We start from the raw sequence: 20,171 nt of genomic DNA on the forward strand, positions 1-20,171 counted from the left end.
GGCTGCAAGGTTCCTGGAGGTGGGGTTGTGGTATTGCCACCCTTACTGCTGCTGGTGGGGAGCTGGGCGCCCAGCCCACACCTGCCACTCTCCAGCCCCCCAGCGCTGAAGGCAGCGTAGAAGTAAGAGTGGCAATACTGTGACACCCCTCCCCCCCGCAACTCCCTTTTGGGTCAGGACCCCCAATTTGAGAAACGCTGGTCTCCCCCGTGGATAGTAGAGGGTAAAAGCACACAACACACCAGATTTCACAGTCCGTGACACATTTTTATGGCCGTGAATGTGGTAGGGCCTTACAAATAATACCCCGGGTGGTTGGACCATGCCCTCTCTCTCCTCTACCAAAGCTGGAAAAGTCTGAGCCAGATCTCTGGGGTGGGAAGAACCCCAGCTCTCGTTTCTGCCCCGTTGAGCCCAGCTGGGCTCTTGCACTGAAATTCAGACGCAGCACGGAGAGGGGGTTCCAGCAGGCCGTTCTCTGGGCTGCACCCTGAATTTCATGGCCTGACAGTTGAGCTGCTCCTGATTGTCATGTAAATCAGGCCAGCTGGAGTGCAGCTAGGCTTCGGCTGACACGAGCCACTAGGGGCTTTGGCAGCAGCTTCCAAAATAAATTCCCTGCTTCCAGAGCCCAGTGTGGCGGTTTGGGCTGGGTTGCAGCTGTCATTCAGATGGGTGCTGTTGCTATTCCAGTGTCCTACCTGTTAGTTATACAAGTGCCAGCAGCCCCCTGGAAAAGGGCGGCTCCAACTCTGATGTATGCAGGGGCTTGCAAGGGAGGGATTCCTTAAAAACCATCTCCCACGCAGCGCAGGAGCTGTTTAAACTCCTCCCTGGAGCTCCGGCACCGAGCTGCCTGGCCACCAGAGTAAAAGAGCAGTTAGGTTGTGATGCCAGCAGGGCACAATAAGGACTTGGCTGGTTTTAATCTAAGTCTGGAGGCAGCTCCAGGCATCCAGGACACACGCACTGCACCCGCCAGCTGTGGAGCTGTTCTGCCCTTGTCCTGTACTTTTCATTGGTTGTGTAGCAGCTTTCTGTACTGTTAAAAAAACGTATCCCCACCTGCCCAGCAGGGCGTGTCCAGTGGTTTCCTTGGTCCCCCACCTCGCTCAGCACCCAGCTGTGCACACCTGAAGTAGACGGGGGCTCGTGTGCAGAAGGGCACGATCCGAAAAGCACAGCTGCTGGGCCATGCTCCTGCCCCAGGGGAAGGGGGGACGGGCGGGAAGGCTTTCAACGCTCAACCACTGTGTCGCTCAGCCCAGAGCTGGCATCAACTCCTGGCTGTTCTTTAGTCATGTTCATCACGGACCACGGATCATTCGTTAGAATGGGACATCCCAGCGTTAACAGGTGAGCAGGGCCATCTCCCCAACCCCTCTGCTCTGGCCTAGCAAACAGCACAGCAAGGAGGGTCAGTCCCCTCAGAGCCTCTCCCCAGGGACAATGCTCCTTTGAGCCATCAGCAGTGGCTGTTGCAGGCCGCAGGCAGGTCCCTCAACAAGAACCATGAACTCTCACCAGGGCAGACATGGGATCTGATGCCTAAGCTGGGCAACTCATGCAGAGGGTTAAAGCACTGGCCAGAGGTGGGGCAGGAGGGAGTTTGCCCTGCAGACCTTGGTATTCCCGGGCCTCAGCTCCAATACTGCACTGGGACCAGCTGGACTCATCACCTGCAGCCGTTGGGCTAGTCACACGTGCTTGGGGTTAAGACAAGCACCCCTGGCTGTGGCAGAAAGGAAAGCGCCGACACAGGGAACGACCCCTCACCACACAGTGGGATATGGTTTATTTGGCACCCTGCATTAGAAATCACAACTCCACCGTTATCAAGTTGAGCCCAGCGCAGTGGTAAAGGGGGGCTGGATCGCCGGAGACAAGGCTAGTTCCTTCGCACTGCCTTCCCCCTCCCAAGCACACACTGCTACGCCAGCTCCACCACGTGAGAGGAAATACATTATAAATACTAATAGCATCAGCTCCATCGTCTCCCTCCCTCCTTGCTCCCTACCTGAGTGGCACTGCTGGAAAGGCAGGCAGGACAGCCGCAGTGGGGTGGGGATGTCACAGAGGGATTCCATCCGAGGGGCTCGTGTTTATGGGTGGGGAGCCCCGATCAGAGGGCCTGATTTGTCTAACTGCCAGTGCCCCAAACTCAGCCTGGGATCTGAACATCAAGCAAGATTCTTCCCTTCAGCAGCCACAGGAATGAAGGGTCGCCAGGGTCCATTACCACCAGTCATGTAATTCCCCTGCCTTCACATTATGTCCTTTGTGCCATTGGCACAGGCCTGCTGCTTCCAGTGGCGTAACAGACTGAATTTCGTGCCCAGCACCGAGGAAGGACAATGTGGTCCTGGTCCAGCGGGAGTCAAAGGCAGTAAATGCTTTTCTCACCCCAGGCAGCAGATCCGACGTCGAACAGACAGTGGGCGGCTCTGCTGAGTAAGCCAGGGCCTTTTCCACAGGCACTAGTCAGAGGAGAGCTGCAGGGTACCAGCTTCTTGTGCTGTGGAAGCGGCAGAGAAGCGCAGAGGCCAGCTAGCAGACAAGGGGTGGAAACAGATTTGACAGTAGCTGCTTAGCCAGGAGAGCACAGCCGTCGGGGTGAAACAAACGCTGAACGCTTCCGAGAGGGCCCAGCTGAGCCAAACCATGCGTCTGCGGCATTTGGAGGAATGAGCCGTCTGGCGCTCTCCAGGTGTCACGAGTCACAAACACTCCGAGGCAGCGCAGCCCGGGCTGGCTAGTGAAGTCCCAGTCTTGGGCAAGCGGCAGCCACAGGGGGAGCACGCAAAGCACTCTTCATAGCTGTCCAGATCAAGTCATTGCCTCCACTTGCGCGGGGTTCTTGCTGTAACAGGCCAACGCTCCAGAGAAGGGAGGACAGGTTCCTGGCTGCACAGCAGCTGGCGTGGCAGCCTCACTACTGCAGAGGAAATTCAGCAGGTGCTTCGTACTGCATCTGAGCCGTAACAGGCGCCCAGCCCCAGCAGGGCATGTCTGCTAGGCCAGGCGGTGGGTTTCAGAGCCTGGCACATCTAGACTGGTAGTTTTAGCCCCATAGCACCAGCCCCAGTCCGCTGACCAGGGCTCTGAGACTCAGTGCTCCCCTCCACCCCCCACAGAGATGTGCCCAGCTCTGCCCCCAGACAGTGGGTGCTGGAGAATACAGCCTGCAATTCCTAAGCCCAAGAAGGCTGGAACATGCTCCCAGGGGTGACCAGCTGAGCTTGACCCCCCTGCGGCCAGGGGAAGTGACTAGACCAGGCAGAGGGGGATGTCAGTGTAACAGAGCGGGGGTTATGCTGTCTGCATTTGCCTTAGTGAAACAGGAGTAAAGGGACTCCAAAGCCCAAACACCCATGGCTGCAGAGGAAGGCACTTCGAAGGCAGCACGTTGGCCATCCAGCGGCCGGGCTGGAGCGGGCTCCTCCAGCAGCGGAGGTGCTGCAATCGGTCAGTCAAGGGGCTGGCGAGGCAGGAGCGGGGCACGACCCCAGCGTCAGGCACGGGAGCTAGGGAAGCTCAGCCTGCCGGGGGCACAGGCTATTTGCAAAGCTTCCTCCCATCACTGAAACGTCACCTTCTGAACTGCACTGGGGGGTGGGCTGGGTTTGCTGCAGATGCCCCTCCCCTCACAGCCCCTGCAGCATGAATGCTGCTCACTCGGGAGCCCATGGGCAGAGGGCTGGGCACAGAGAAACGCCCTTTGCCGGGATGCTGCACGGGGCCCAAACGCAAAGCAGAGCAGTGCCACAGCCAGGCCATGGAACGAGGGTGCCCGCAAGGCAGGCGAACCCCTCGCCCTGGGCACAAGGCAAGGGCAGGGCACAGGCTCGATGCAAGGAAGGAATCCACGCCTCAGCTTTTAGAAGCGAGGCCTTCCTTTCCTCCCCGCCCCCATCGGCCTGAGCTAGGAACACCCTGCCCGGAGAGAGGAGCTAACCCAGGACACAGCCGGGCCAACAGCGACTCTGCTTTGATACACGGCTAGAGGTGCCATAAAGACACCCCAGGCCAAGAGACCCACTGCCAGGCCCCAAGGAACTCGCACCCCCCAGAACAGGGGTCAGAGCTGGGGGAGCTTCCGGCTACCAGCACCCCACAGTGCCCCACGACTCAATGAGTCCTACAGGGCCAGAGTGACTCCTGCTAACGTCCGACCGGGCGGACCAGCCAGGCCAGGGGGCAAAGCCCACGGCAGCGTCACTTCATTAGCACCGTTTTGTTAGCCCATTTCCACCACGCTCTCGGCTCCCCAGCGCCCGTTGCCTCGGGCGAAGGGGGGGCATTTCCCAGTGTAGCGCTGCAGGGACTGCCCACAGGCCGGCTCTTTCTACCAGGTGCACACGGACGCTGCTCTGAAGGGCTCTTTGGACTGGTTCTGCCTCGTCTCCTAGACCGCTGTCCTCGCTCAGACACTGCTATGCACAGGGAGCCGAGGGCAAAGCAGGACTTCACTGAAGGGCCTGAGGACAGGAACTCGCAGGGGAGGATCTTCCCCGTCTGCGCACCCTCCCCTCTGCTGGAGAGGACGGGAAAAGCTTTGGCATTGGCTCTTTTCACGCTCCAGGGAGCTGTGGGACATGGCCTGGGATCCTTGTCCCCCTTCCTGCCGGGCTGGCTGTGCTGGGTAGGGCGTTACAGTCGGGGAGGATGCTGTGGTAGCACTAGGGTAACCGCATCCTGGACAGAGTCACTAGTCAGAGGAGAGCTCACTCTGCTGCTTGCTTGGGCTCCCAGCCTCCGCCCCGTGGCTGGGGAGTCCCTCCAGCACCCTCCTGGCTTTGGGACAGCTGCTGGGGAGAGGTGGATGCTGGCAGGAGCACGCCCCATCCACCCTGCACAGACTGAACAGGCCCATGGAGACTGGTCCACGAGCACTAGGAAAGCAGCTGCTGTACCCGCCAGTAGGAACAGGCACTTGTCGTGACCGGGTGCGGCTGGAGCCCTTGTGTCAGCCAGCCAGGCCCGAGGCTGGTACTGGGGAGAGGAGAGGGCGGGACCTGCAGCTTTCAGAGGGAAAGCCAGTGCACCAGCCCTCCCAGGGCAGAGCAGGGGCCTTGCCTGCTGTTCCTATTTACAGACTTAGCCTTGCCCCTGCTCCGGCCTCCTGGACGGCTCTGTCCGGTGTCGGCATTACCACCGGGAGACGCACACAGAAAGGGCCCCTGGGGACCGGCGCCCACCCAGCGGCTCGAGCACCGTCCTCCCCAGCTGGCTCTCACTGCTAGGAGGTGCTCTCCTGCGCTCTCTCCTCATCTCTCTCGCAGTTCCAGTCCTTCAAGCCCTCTGGGAGGGAGGTGTCTTCGTCCAAGCTCCCGGTGCCCTCTACAAACGCTTCATAGGTGGATTTCTCTGCAAAGGGCCTGGGGCCCAGCAATTCAACCATGTCCGCTTTCTCCAGCACTTCTTTCTCCAAGAGACGCTTTCCTACCTGTGGGGAAAATAAAATCATCACAGCCCGATTCCTCAGCCCTCCAGCCTCTGCACGTTCCCTGCCGCACGTCGCACACAGGCAAATGCTCCAGCATGCTGTGCGTCAGGGTGACAGACAGACCCGTCTCTTCCTCTCCCCTCCCAGCCGGGTGTCCCATGCCAGTGTGGGAGGAGCTAACCATCCAGCTGCTGATAGTGCAACTGGGCCACCAGAGGCCCCTGGGTTGGCTCCTGCTGGGGCATGGACCAGGGCCCGTTCACGTACTTTCTCCACCTGGTCGTGACACCGCGTCAGTAGCTCCCGGGTTCTTTCATATGCAGAGTTGATGAGGCTTCGGACCTCCTCATCTATCAGCTGGGCCGTCGCCTCGCTGTATGGTTTCTCTGTGAGCGGCTCACCCTGCCACAGGAAGTCGAAGGAGACCTGGCCCAGCTTGTCACTCATCCCAAACTGCACGATCTGGAAGAGAGCAGCCCCGCTAAGCTGGCTAGCTCCCAGGGGACGAGCTGAGCCGTTCCCATCCCCCGGGCAGAGACACCTGGCAGCCCGGTGCCAGCCACATGCTCCTTGCTCTGGCATTACCTGGGCGTAGGCGCTCTGTGTCACCTTCTTCAAGTCGTCCTGAGCGCCCGTGGTGATGCGCCCAAAGAACAGCTGCTCAGCTACCCTGCCACCCAGCATCATGCACATGCGATCGAACAGCTGCTCCTTGGTGTACAGGTACTGCTCCTTGGGCAGGTACTGCGCGTAGCCCAGCCCCTTGCCCCTGGGGATGATCGACACCTGCAAGACACGAGACACCTGGTGACAGACCGGCCCCTCCGCCACGGCTCCCGGATTCTAGAATCTTCCTGCGAGAGGAATGTTGGTCAGCATGCTGGGAGCACCCCTGGGGCTCGGCTCTTATCCGGAGACGCCAGAGCTGGCCAGAACGGGGCCTGAGCGCGAGCATGCTCTTTGCAGAGCAGCCCGGCAGACAGTCAGGGCAAGGGAGGGGCCCGGAACGCTGCCTGTGTGGTGCCCAGCACCCAGGGGTGCTCTCCTCCAGGGCAGGGTGGCTTGAGGTACAACCGAAACAGAAATGTTCAACAGCCTCCACGGCTGTTTGGCCCCGAGGGTATAATCCAGCCAACAGAGCCCCCCGCCGCTGCGGGCTCCTCATCCTGACCCGAGCCCCTCGCCAGTCACGCTTGGGGAGGACATGTTGTGAAGGCTCAGGGCCAGAGCAATGGGAAAGTCCCGTCAGGCTGCCCCTGGGAAGGGGGAGCAGACGAGACACAAACCTTCAGCAGGGGATCAGCGTGCTCCAGGAACCATCCCACCACAGCATGCCCAGCTTCGTGATAGGCCACTGTGGTCCTCTCGTTCGGCTGCAGAACCTGGGTCTTCTTCTCGAGACCTGGACACAGGTTCGGGAGAGTCAGTGGCACTCATGGGGAGCCGAGGTACTGGACCCCGTAGTGGGAGCCAGAAAGCCCCCCTGCCCCAGTGAAACAAACCCAGCGGTGTCCACAACACCCAGCAGGGAGAACCCCACTCCCCTCCTTTCCGAGCCAGGAACAGCACCTGGGGCCTTGGCTCGCCGGCTAGGGGCGATTCCCAAGGCCCAGCCTGCTCTTTAGGCTCGGGGGAGGTATTGGCCCCCTAGAGGGATGTGCCTGGCCATGGGAGCTGCCCAGTCCGTGCGGTGGGTTTCTAGAACACAAGCTCAGGGGTTAGGAGCTCACAGCACTGCCGGGGAGGTAAGCTGATGCTGTGCTGATTGGAGGGGCCGCAGGAGGGAGACAAGGAATGCCTGGACGCCCCCGGCCGCGTGGGAGGATGGGAAGATGAGGAGCACAGGAAGGGACCTGGAACGTTAGTTCTCACAAACACCTCTTCTGCGGGGCGGGGCTGGGCCAAGCTCTGGAGCGGAGCGAGACGAACCCATCAGGATGGCTGGAATCCCTGCTCCAAGCCGCTGCAGGCCCAAGAGCTGCACGACCGTTAGCGGGCTAGGGGGGCAGCACTGGGGTTTGCACACGGCTCAGCAGCCCTGCTACTTTCCATCCCCTGGGGAAACGCGGTGCTTTTCATTCCAGCTCCTCCGCCTCCTCCAGCAGCTGCAGCCGCTTGGCTGAGACTCCCCAGAGAGCACGTGGCTCTTCGGGCCACGCCAGGGGAGCTCTGCAGCCGCTCCCCTCGCCCTGCAGGGACCCACCCATTGCGTTCTCAGGCTAGCAGGAGTGTGGGCAGCTTAGCTCCTAGGCTGTGTGCAGGGGAGGGGGCCCCATCACCCCTAAGCCGAGTACAGGGGACACAGAGTCGCCTTCCTGACAGCCCCAGAGGCGGCTCCCCCACAGTAACCGCCCCTAGGAGAAGTGCCTGGGCGTCTCCCCAAGACTCTTCCTTCCCCTCAGCTGGGAGCAGGGCCCGACCAGCAGGTGAACCTGGAGAACCCCACGCTGCCTAGCGCATCGTCCGGCAGCCTCGGCCGGAGCCCTGAGCCTTCTGTCAGTCTGTGCTCGAGCAGCCGAGCAGGCTGGGCCGTGCGCGGGGCCAAAGCAAACTGCAGCCGCCAGCCACGCCCTGCGTGGTTCCCAGAACCCCCTGCAGCCGCGCCCCCCAGCAGAGCTCCGCGCTGGCCTCACCCCCGATGACTCTCTCGATGGCCTGCTCAAAGTGCTTCTCGGCGACAGAGGGCTTCAAGTGGCGAGCGGCAATCAAGGCAGCCTCATTGCAGACGTTGGAGATGTCAGCACCTATGGACAGGAGGGCCACACCATCAGCCTAGTCCCCATGCACATGCCAAGAGCCCGGACCAGCCAAGGCAGTTTGAGCGCGCCCCAGCCACGGCCAGCAGGGCGAGCGCTACCTCTGCGGCACGGGGCGCCAAAGGAGCTGACCAGCGGCCCCCAGGCTGCGGGCTCTGGGTGTCGAGCAGTGAACCCGGTGCCGGTGCAGCGCTTGGGCTCCTGGGCACAGGAGGCACTCGGAACATGGGACTTGGCGGAATCCCCTGCTGTACCACAAGTCCCCTCAGAGAGAGGGCGCTGGACTCCTCAGTCACCCGCCTCGCTGGCGCCTGCAGGGCTGCACTCCCCCGCCAGGCTAACAGGCTCCCGCCGCCCTCCCAGCACAATTCCAGCAGCAGGACCCGCCAGGCAGACCAAGGCCCTCTGCTGAGGTATCCCGGCTCCAATCCCAGGGCACCAAGAAAGGTGGAACCCCCACAAAGCGCACCTGACTGCACAGTGCTATTCCTGGGGAAGGGGCTTCTTTCCTGACCCCAGCCAGTGATCTTCCCATGCCCTGCAGTTAAGAGCTGCTGACATCTGCCCTCCCTCGAGCATCCAGAGGGGGGTGCTCTGTACAGAGTGGTGCGTATGAACACAGCTCAGGAATAGCAGAGGCAAGACCTCTGGCCTAGCAGCACCGCAGCTTTCTCGTTCCCGCCTGTGTGCACAGGTCACACCCCGCTGGGGAAGGACCAGTGAGTGGGGACGGTCCCATTCACAGCCGAAACGGGACAAAGACCGAGAGAACGTGGGGCAGCACTGGGATCCCTCTGCCGTCCTGCAGAGCAGGGCGAGGCCTGGCTGCCTTCCGCCACAGGGGCGGCACGCTGACGTGCTAACTCAGCCCTCTGCAGCAGAGACGGAGAGGAAAGCAGCGACTCCAGTGAACCCTGCAGGGGCTGGAAGGCTGCAGTGAATATTTACTGTGCAGCTCATTATCATTTCCGGACCTGTCCATAACGGCAGGGGGCTCACAGCTAGGTACTTCCAGAGCCTCTTGGCATCTGTCCTCCCACCCCCGAGCTGTTTCACAGCAGCGCAGCCAATTGCTACAGCTCCCTCCCCCACGCCTCCTCCCGCTTGGTATTTCCCTGCCACACACCAGTGAATCCCGGAGTCCATGCAGCCAATTTCCTAGCCAGGGCATCTCTGCTGAGGCTTTCCTCCAGTTTCAGGGGCCGGAGGTGGACCTTAAAGATGGATGCTCTGCCTTTGATATCAGGCGGACCTGGGCAGGAACAGAGTCAGAGAGGCTGTTTCAGAAATGAATAACGCAGGGCTCCTACTGCCAAACAAGCTCTCCACAGGGACGTCTTCTCCTGGCCACACTGGACTCACTAGATCAGGGGCCTTTTCTGCCCCAGGTTGTTACTGGAGAGAACGCTCACAGCCATCTTTATTTACAATCAACCGCCTGGAAGTGTCCGTTTCCCTGCAATGACAGCGATGCCTGTATCCAGAGCACCTCCCGTCGCACAACGTGCCGCGATCGCTGCAGAGACCCCCACGGACGGGGAATGCAGCAGCTGCATAACAGCCCCACAGCGACAGCACACAGCCAGGATCACTCAGAAACGGCTGGGGGACTTGAACGCCCCCAGTGCCACTTGCCAGGCTGGGCTGCCTAGGGGCAAAGGCCTGTTTACAACAGCAGCTGCCCGAGGGCAGCTAGAGCAGCCAGTCCCACAAGCCGCTGTCCAGAGACCCGTGCAGCGTATGAGCCAAGGTGGCACCAGTGTCGCTAATGACCACCTTTGGCACTGGGGTCTCTCACACCCCACCACAGGGGCCGGGCTGGTCTTGCTTCCAGCCCTGCCCGCTTCATTAACCCCCGCTGGGCTCCCCCACTCCTTGCAACTATCATGGAACTCCATGTTTACACAGAGGCCAGATGATTCTGCAACTTCCAGCCAAGCTGGGGGAAATTCAATTTGCTCCCCGGGACAGCAGGCTCCCTACGCCAGGCGAGGCACCGGATCTCCCCACCCCACACTCACTGGCTCAGCCGCCGGTCCCTGGCTTTCCTAAGGCCGCGTTAGCAGCGGTAGGGCAGGACATTCTTTTCTCTACCGCTAATGATCAAGTCTAGGCTGAGGAGCAAGGGAGGAGCGCAGAATCTGCCAGGGTTAGGTGTGGCAGGCATTACCGACGTAAATCTGACGGTCAAAGCGCCCCGGTCTCAGCAGCGCAGGGTCCAGAATGTCTGGGCGATTTGTTCCTGCGAGCACCACCACGTTGACGCTGGAGTTGAACCCTAAACAGAGTGGGAGGAGGTCACACAGGTAACGGCGGGGGGGCGGGGGAATGCACAGGAGACTGGGAGGGCCTGGACTTCCCAGCAGACTCTGAGGGGCTCACAGCTGTTTCGCTGTGTGGGCCCAGAAGGCCAGACAGATTCCACTGCTCAAGCCAGACCTTCTGCTTTCACTAGCTTTGAGCATAAGCCACTACCCAGGCTCTGAGCAGCCGTGCAGCACCCCTCGCCCTGGCGTGCCTGGGAGCACCCGGCACCCGAGTTTCTAAGGAGCGCCCCGATGCCCTGCCGCAGGCTGCTTTAGTTGGGGTTGGTCCTGCTTGGAGCAGGGGGTTGGACTAGATACCCCCTGTGGCCTCTTCCAATCCTGAGATTCTAGGATTCTCTGCTCACTCACCGTCCATTTCGACCAGCAGCTGGTTCAGGGTGTTCTCCTGCTCGCTCTGCCCCCCGAAGTTCCCCTGGCCCCGCTTCCGGCCGACGGCGTCGATCTCATCGATGAACAGGATGCAGGGGGCATGTTTGCGGGCCAAGGCAAACATGTCCCGAACCTGAAACAGCCACACACAATGGGTCCGCAGGGGTTCCAAGGCTCCGGACAGGCCCCCACTGGCCACTGCCCTTCTGCAGGGACGGGACTCAGCAGGGGACTGCAGAGCCAGTCATCCTCTCAGCACCATTGTCCCCAGAGAAGGAGTGACTGGTCTGGGACACTCCCACCAGGGCTGAGATGGGAGGAAGACAACAGCACCAGACTAACCCCTCCCAGGGGCTCCAGGCAGGGCCTGCAGAGACCTGCCCCAGCCCCAGCCCAGCAGCCTGTGCAGTGCATGCAGCACCAACGAGCTGAGGGGGCTCACACGAGCCAGTACTGGAAGAGAATCTGGAGCCCGGCTCCCCGCCTGTCCCGCCCACCACCCGGGAGACCCACTGCTCCCCAGGCTCTCGTGGCAGCTAGGAGCCACCCCCGTCTAGCTCCAGCACCAGAGATGACCACCCCAGAAGGGACTCGCGCCCCCCCCAGAGGCACAACATTCTGGGGAGCCCTCATGAGCCTTGCTGCCGCGGACTTACCCGGGCGGGCCCCACGCCCACAAACATCTCCAGGAACTCCGAGCCGTTCACCGTGATGAAGGGAACGTTGGCTTCTCCCGCTGTCGCTTTGGCCAGGAGGGTTTTCCCGGTGCCCGGCGGGCCCGTGAGCACAGCACCCTGCAGCAGGGACAACGGAGACCAGCACTAGCGTGGGGCCATTGGCAGGGCTGACTGTCAGAAACCTGCTGCCAGCAACGCCGGCAAGGCTGCTCCAAGCGCCCTGTCACCCGGTGGCTCGGGGCATGTCTGGGGACTGGGTCCCTCCCAGCAGCCTCCACTACAATCACTTTCATAGCAGGCCTGGCCCGCAGGACAGGGACAGAGCCTGGCAGCGTGTCGGGAGAGTCCAGCACTGCCAGCACACAGGGCTCCAGTATCACCAGACAGTGCCGAGCCACAGGGCCCGAGGGGAACCGCGGCATTAGCGAGGCAGTCTGGGTGTACGTGTGTGCACAGGCGCCTGCTACACCTCCCCTTCCCCATGTAGGGGGGGACACACCCCATGCCTTGCACTGCGCACACCCTGGTGCCTCCTCCAACTCAAAATATCACATTCACCAGCACTTACAGCTGCCTCTAAGCCCTGCCCACACCAATGACATCATCGTCCCCATGGTAACTAACATACATGGGGGGGGGGGAGAAGAGAAGTGACTAAATGCGCAAGTGGCCAGAGGCACTGCGTAGCGCTGGAATCCGGACAGCTTGTAACATGAGCGTCCCCGCTGCACAGTGTGAAAGCGTCCGCGCCCCCTGCGGTGCCGTGCACACAGCACCCCTCTCTGCACCATGCCCCACTGTCTGCAGCAAGGGAACCCGTCTGGTAGGCTGAGTTACTTGCTCAGCACGGCTCAGGCCTGGGACACAGCACAGGTCTGGGCGAGCTGCCCTCTGCTGGTCGCTGGGCCCACCTTTCCTCGCTCTTTTCTCCGTTAGTCACAAAGCTCCGCTCAGGGACCTGGACTGCTCAGAGGACAGCGCTCCAAACTGCCCAGGACAGCGCTCCAACTGCTCCGCAGAGGGTCCCAGCCACCCCTCCCTCTGAGATGGCACCTTTGGGATCTTGGCGCCCAGGTCTTGGTATTGTTTGGGGTTCTTCAGGAAGTTCACGAACTCCATGATCTCCAGCTTGGCTTCCTCGCAGCCGGCCACGTCTCGGAACTGCACGTCAATGTTGTCTTTCAGGATCTTGGCCGTCGTCTCGCCAACGCTGAAGAGCCCGCCCCCTCGTCCTCTGCGCCCGGCTCGCATTGGCCCGCGTCTCAGAATGAACAGAAGGAAGCCAACCAGCAGCAGAATGGGCACCATGCTCATGAGGAATGTGCTGGGAGTGGGGAGAAGCACAAGCCAGCGTCACAGGGCGGCAATGGTGCAGCAGAGCACACGCAGCCGGCCGCTCCCCCCGCTGGCACTCACCCGTCACTCTCCCTGGTGTAAATCACTGCCACCTGCTGGGAGCCTTCCATTCCCAGCTCCAGCTGGGCGCTCTCCAGGTTCCGTTCAAACGTGTCGACGCTGCCGATGTTAAACCAGACGTACCTCTGCAGGGACCAGGGACAGACCCAGAGCCAGTCAGTCGCTGCATCGGCCTCCGCCCCCCACCCGTGGGCAGGATCCCCGGCTGGGCCCAACAAGCCACCAGCAGGACCAAGCGCTGCCCCCTGCCTGCCACACACACATGCTGCCCCAGCACGCACACGGAGCTATGTCACAGGGCAGCTGCATCAGAGACCCTTCGACCCCCCCCGGCACCACAGCAATTCGCAGAGCGTGCGCTGCCTCCAGCGTGGCCCCAGCAGCCCGGCTTGTGCCGTGGGGCTCAGTATGGGGCATGCTTGCCTGGGGGCTTCCCTTTCCTCCCCCAGTTCTGTTTGTGTGCCAAGACCCCTCCTCCCCCATGACTAGGCAACAATCCCATTACCTCTGAGCTCACACTCGGCACGAGGACCACGCGCACAAACTGTTTGTTCACCACTTCCAGACGGTCCACCTAAGACAGACAGACAGGCAGACAGGCGATGGGTACAGCCCCTCACTAGAAGACGAGCAATCTGCATTCTCAGGGAGGCTGGTGCTAACGGGAGGCATTCAGTAGAGGACAGCAGGCTGTTCAGCACGGGCCTCTCCAGGTGTAGTACAAAAAGGCCACTTTGGGAGGCAGCCCCCATCTCTCTCTGCAAGAGCCAGCCCCGGCCTGGCGAGCCAGCCCCCGACCGCACAGCCCAGCCCCAGCCCCAGCCCCGTGAGCCAGCCCCCTAATGCACAGCCCAGCCCCAGCCCAGCGAGCCAGCCCCCAACCACACAGCCCTGGCCCGGCGAGCCAGCCCCCGACCACACAGCCCAGCCCCGGCCCAGCGAGCCAGCCCCCAACCACACAGCCCAGCCCCGGCCCGGCGAGCCAGCCCCCAACCACACAGCCCCGGCCCGGCGAGCCAGCCCCCGACCGCACAGCCCAGCCCCGGCCTGGCGAGCCAGCCCCCAACCACACAGTCCAGCCCCGGCCTGGCGAGCCAGCCCCCAACCACATGGATGGGAGAAGTGAGCTCCAGAATCTCTGCTTCCTTAGACAGACACACAGAGACACTGCACCCTTCTAGACCTCATAGTTGTGGTGAAATGCTGGACAACATAAACCAAGCATAAATGGACACAGAGAGGCCTGCCTGAGTCTGCAGAAAGCCTAAAACAACGGCTCGGAAGTACAAACCACCCCGTTATTAATGAGGTGTTAACTCTGAAACCTAAGGATGGCAACTTGTGCCACACTGAAAACTGAAATTTTGGAGACAGCATAAAATAGACAAAGTCAGAATAAAACAACAGAGGCTCTGGCACGGACTTCATTATTAACTCAATACCTCCCTCCCCTCCGGGGATATGAAGCATCTGCAGAACTTCCACCAGAGGCTGCAGAACCCAGGGACCTTGCCCAGGATTTCAAGGCAGTTGGCACAAGGCACACAAGGCCTTGCAAGTCACATGCTTCTGCTGTGAAGCTAGAGGTAAAGGGCAGCCCAGGGCTCGTGTGGGAGCTCTCGCACAGGATCAGTTGATGTGTAACACCCAGTCCTCTGGGAACAATTGGCAGGGAGTGAGGAATGGGGGTGCCCATGCTCTGATAACGGGGCTCTCCCTGATCAAAACAGAAGCTGCCTCGACTCCAGCCTCCGAATGGTGCCCGAATAGTCCCTGCTTTCCAGAGGCCCTCTGGGGGTGGTCTCCCCCAGCCCAGAGTCAACAGGATTCAGAGGCAACTTGGTAACCCAAGCGCCATGCTAGTCACAAGTGGACAAATGGGGAAAACGTGCACAATGAGCCAGGAGAGAGCCATTCTCTCGCACACAGACACAGACGACATTTCCTCACCAATCCTCTAGCCAAGTAGTAATGGACAAAATGCTTCCAGTTGATTTCTCTGCCAGGATCTCGCCAAAAAAAATAGAGGAATCCCACGGCAGCGCCTGCCCCCGTGACAACCAGGTAGCAGAAGTTCTTGTCATCCCAGGGGAACTCTCCCTGGGGTGGGAGGAAAGGAAAAGAATGCTACAAGTCAGCAGCCTGATTCCAACCGGGAAATAAACATCCAACATTCAGAATTAGCCTGGGAGCAACCGCCAGTTCCTTGCTGCCCCCTGCCCTGCCGGCCAGCCCTACAGTGCTACTGAACGATTCCGGGCAGGCTGCTGGCACGGCGGGTTTGAAAGGGGTGCAGGACTGCTCCAATTGCGAAGAAACAGCCAGTGCATCTGTGCCGCAGCCCCACCCTGAGCTCCGAGCGCGGCGCCTGTGTCTACACGGAGCGCTCACATGTAGAGCGGGAGCCTAGTGCGTCAGACTGGAGTCAGTACCTGCACGTGTGCAGCTGGGCCTGGGCCCCCAGACTCTGCCTGAGAAGGGACATGCTGGCAGCCCGCTGAGAGCCTGGGCACTGATCTGTCATGCTGCCCAACCAAACGCCAACCATCTGCACCTCGAACGTGGAGGTGTGGCCTGCCGAGTACAGGCCCCAGCATGCCTTGGCCACTCGGACCAAGGAGGAACACACAGTCTTCACTAGCCACACCTCTGGCTCTGGGCTGCATTCAGCCCGCAGCCACCTGTGTGTCACGTGGCTTATTCATGCCTCCCTTCCAAGGTAGGCCCTTGCCCCACCCCCTCACAGAGCTAATGTTAATCCCGAAAGAAAAACTATCCCTAGATCCTGGCAAGCAGAGCGCCTTCCAACAGAGAAATTCTGCAGCGTTTGTAGTTACTTTTGGCAAAAAGCAAAAGGGTTTGTAATCCTCACAAGAAACCCCAATGACTCGGAAATAAGAAAGCTGATGCAATTCGTGACTTATGTCACTTATCTAACTACAGCACTGTCATTAAAATACCCACGTATTACCGACAGGAAATGACCAGTTCAGATCATTCATATAAATATTTTATCAATTCACCACTATCCTGAGGGGAAAGTTCACCCTACACATTCCAACCACCACCTTTGCCCTGCCCTACAGGACAGGCTAACAGACTTTTGCAATCCAGATGTCCCACACTTTTGAGTCTGGGCTGTGAGCCAGCACTAAGGTTCTCCCTGGCATTTGTAGAGATTTCACATGGATATTGTCCTTAGCCAAGGTCGCATTTCCTGGCATCGCTCATTTCCTGTCTCTTCAGTGCTTGGGTATTTTCGTGGCAATGCTATAGGTAGGCATGGTACGTAAGGGTTATATGGCATTTCAGTTTCCTTAACCCTGAGTTAATTAAGTTTGCGTATAGGAATTGTCTAGTTTTTAAAAACCAAACCAACACAAGGAGCAGGGAGTCTGATGGGCAGGAAAGCCTTTACGTGCTGAGCACCGCTGGCCCAATTCTTCCCTGAGCTGGCGCTGAGCGCAGTGCGGGACAGACAAGGGGACCCATGTACCCTCCTAACCCTCAGAGGCTGCCCTGCCTTTTGCTGCCAGCAAGGCCCACTGAGTTAGCCGGGCAATGGAACATCCCAGCCACGTGCCCTCCACCCCTCGCACCAGGCGATCCTCTGCACTTGCCGGGGAGACCACCCTATGCTGTAGGTATTGTCTGGGGGGGGGGAGGGGGGAGGGCTGGCTCACAGCTCCTTCACATCCCCTTGGTGCTGACCCACCTGGAGCAAGCACACACTGCACGGGGGAACACATTCTCTCTGCATGGCTAGCAGCTTGGTGCCCCAGACAACTTGTGCGGGTGGGCACACGAAGACTGCTGGAGCCTTGCAAGTCTCAGAAAGCCGGCGCGCCGCTGCAGCCCTGTATGGGCTTTGCTGTGGAATATTATATCCGCGGCTTGCGAACGATTTTGTATTCCCAGGGCGGCTGCTGGGGCACAAACAGAAACATTTCTGACACAGGATCCAAACCGAAGATTACGGCGAGTGACTGCAGTGAACATTAAGCTGGAGTGATCTGAAGGAAGAGCCAGACAGCAGTTTTACACTGCAAACAGGGAGCCACGTGAACTACTAAACTCATAAAGAGATTTACGGGCGACTTTCCAGACAATTCAGTCTGCCCTGCAGAGACAGGGTGATGAACCTGTGAGGACTGAGACTGATTTTCAGAATGAACAAAGGGACATAATCCTTCTGGAACCTTAACTATCACTGCCCCTATAACAGAGCTACAGACCTTCCACACGCGCCTCCACCACCCAGAATCCTCCTTCTTTCCTCCTCTCTTGCCGCCACCTCCTCCGCCATTTCCCCCATGACCGAGATCTTTTGGATCAGGGAGGCCTAGGGAAAAGAAAGGTGCATTAAGACAGACAATTGGCTTTGAAGAGAGCCCAATTTCCCCATTCACACGCCGAACAGCCAGCCTGTTTATTAAATAAGCCAGCCCTGTTTGGAAGGTCTAATTAAAAAATATTTAAAAAGAGGTAGACAGGGAAAGCAAGATAAAGCCAATTGTACTCAGAATCCTACAGCGCAACGGGGATTTTACAGATCTGAATTGAGGTGGGCAGGACTAGAAGAGCAGAGAGAGTTGGGTGTCATGACAAGGGTTGAATTCTCATAGTGGTGGTGGTGGGGAAACGTACTGACTCATGGTCATGGGGGTATTTTAGACACAAACATGCACACTGTAGCAATCGCTATCCACCCCCTCACTAACACTCTCCCACTCCTGAGCATCTTTATAAAACCTAAGGACCAGCCCTGGAGGATTTGGTACTGTTTACCTTTAGTCTGGTGAGCATCCTCTGCTCGGCCGGGACTTTTTCCATTCTTCTTAAAATATTTCTCAAAGCCTTAGAGAGAAAGTGATTGTGTTTTGGTTATTTAAAGGTACAGTGACACTGGATTGACACTGTGCAGTCAAAGAGTCCCCTCTGTTTATAGGGGAAAGATTCTGGGCAAACCAGGAAGATGCTAAACCAAAACCAAAAGGTATGGGGAAATGATTTTGATGACAGCCTTTTGTACGGACCGCAGGGGGCAGATTAGTATCTACAAGACTGGAGAGAAGGAGGTTACAATAGTTAATACCAGATATTATTAGAGCATGTAGCTTTACATTTATTTACCAAACAGCATTGGCCAAGACAGATCTCTGCTTCTGGGATCTAACTTGGACAGATCGATCTAAGGGAAGGAAGAAACACCTGCTAGCTAGTATGTTGCTGCCTCTGTAGAGGGAAGGTCCCTGCGTAGAGGAATGCCTTGCATAGCACTCTTTGAAAGTCTACAGACAAACATACCCTGATCTCTAGGGTGGATCCCCCCAGTCTCTGGCTCAAAGCCTGGAATGCAGACTAAGCCAGAAGAGGAACTCGCTCAGCTCACATCGGTTACCTTCTCCTATCCCACTGCAAAGAGGAGTTCTGGAGAAAAGGTGCCCCAACATTCAGGTTTTAACTCGGACTTCCTGAGGTGGACTGAATCTGCCTAAGGTGATTCTGTGGGGATATAAATCAGGGCAGCGGGCGAGAGCCCTGCAACACAACACTTATCAAAGGGCCATGAGCAGCTTGAATCTAGGCAGTTGCAGAAAGTGTTACAGTGAGGTTTGGGCCCTGCCCAAGTCTCCCTGCCAATTTGTCTGGATTTATAGCCACATGAACCTCAGCTGTTACCCGAAACACACATTAAAAACCCCACCCTTAAACAGAAGTGTGATTTTTAAGCTGATGACATCCCTTTAACATCACTAGGAGCAAATTATTATTATTAATGGGCCCAGGGTCTACCAAGTGATGTACATTATTAGATGTATTATGGTAGCTCCTGGGAGCCCCAGTCACGGCCCAGGACCCCGTGGTGCCAGACGACGTACAAACACAGAACAAAAAATCGATCCCTGCCCCAAGGAGTTCAAACAGATCTCTGTTCCCCATTGTTTTAGCCCTGCAGCAGCAGCCCACCCTCTGTGCGCAGGGGTGTTCTGCAATCCATTCCCAAGCCCCTTTCACCCAGGGCCTGCATTCGTGCCCCTCTTGTTTAACGTCTATATCCCTCTGCCAACCACAGCTACACCAAGAAAGCTAGTAGAAGCAAAAGGCCCTACAAGTAGCCTTGCTGAAGACGCATACCTTTGGGTGGTTTTGAGCAGAGCCATTGCCAAGCGGATGCTATGCTCCCTGGATAGTCCTGCTGCAGGGTGCGGATCCCCTTGAGCCACTAGAACAGTAAAGAGTAGTCTCATGTACACCGCTGACACAGGACTGAACTGGCTCTCGGGGGCCAGGCACCCTTAGAATGATCAGAGCACTACTGGGCTCCAATTACCTTCTAGGACCGCAGGCAGCCCACGCGTAACCTAGAGCAGCTCTGGGGCTGCTCTAATTGACAGGAGGAGCCCTGCAGACCCAGCACGCCAGGAGGCACAAAGCAACCTCGGCCCTGCCTCCCCAGTCCTGCGCACAGAGCTCCTCAGCTGGACCCCGACTTAGCCCCCAGGTGCCGGCTCGGGCAGGGCCCGGGAGACTTGGCGCCGAGCTAGGCCTCTGCCTCAGTGCCCGGGCAGCCAGGCTGGGGCGGCAGAGGACGGGCCTGGTGTCCATGGAGCCAGCGCGGGCTGTGAGGGGCACCAACCCTGGGCGGCTCCGTGGGCAGCTGGAGAACTCGGAGCATCATGGGAGGGTGAGCAGGAAACGGCCTGGCCCCGCCCCTCAGAGCACCGCGGGGGGGAGGGGGCGGGGCAGAGGGCGCAAGGGGCGGGGCCTTCACGGCTGTGCGCTCCTCCCACCCCGGCCAAGGCAGGGGCAGCCTCGTCCTAACAACCCGACCACGCCCCCTGACCAGCGCTTATCTCCAGCCATAGGGACGTCATCACCGCGTCCCGCGCGCGCCGGTGACGTCATCAGGGCGACGGTTTGCCCCCTTGTAGTGGCATACGGAGCCGTACATTTTACGACAATGCCGGAAAAGAAACAGTCACCGCTTACCTGCCGGATCGGTGCCAGGCCCCTGAGTCCAGCCGGTGTGTGCGTCCGGCAGCCCCCTCGCCATAGGGCAGCGAGAGGCGGCACCAGAGTCCCCGACGCGAGCCGATGAGCCATTCCCCACGGCTCCGTCGCGCCCTGACGCGCATGCGCAGAGTTCACGCCCGCGAAGTCTGTATGCACATGCGCC

The 20,171-nt window shown here is 59.3% G+C and overlaps 1 protein-coding gene across 1 annotated transcript; it reads right to left on the reverse strand.

Moving 5' to 3' along the window:
• Positions 1-1,766: 1,766 nt before the first annotated feature.
• Positions 1,767-20,158, reverse strand: LOC117886869 (AFG3-like protein 1). Its single transcript, XM_034788962.1, has 17 exons — positions 19,985-20,158; positions 19,130-19,217; positions 17,780-17,848; positions 17,227-17,333; positions 14,942-15,091; positions 13,497-13,565; positions 12,992-13,116; positions 12,629-12,899; positions 11,555-11,692; positions 10,878-11,031; positions 10,373-10,480; positions 9,329-9,454; positions 8,080-8,190; positions 6,733-6,848; positions 6,032-6,232; positions 5,714-5,908; positions 1,767-5,446 (listed from the first exon to the last, which is right to left on the reverse strand). The coding sequence occupies exons 1-17, from the start codon at positions 20,096-20,098 to the stop codon at positions 5,240-5,242; spliced, it is 2,349 nt and encodes a 782-aa protein (XP_034644853.1). The 5' UTR covers positions 20,099-20,158; the 3' UTR covers positions 1,767-5,239.
• Positions 20,159-20,171: the final 13 nt, after the last annotated feature.

The sequence above is a fragment of the Trachemys scripta genome, chromosome 13 (assembly GCF_013100865.1).
Source record: "Trachemys scripta elegans isolate TJP31775 chromosome 13, CAS_Tse_1.0, whole genome shotgun sequence".
NCBI lineage: Eukaryota > Metazoa > Chordata > Testudines > Emydidae > Trachemys > Trachemys scripta.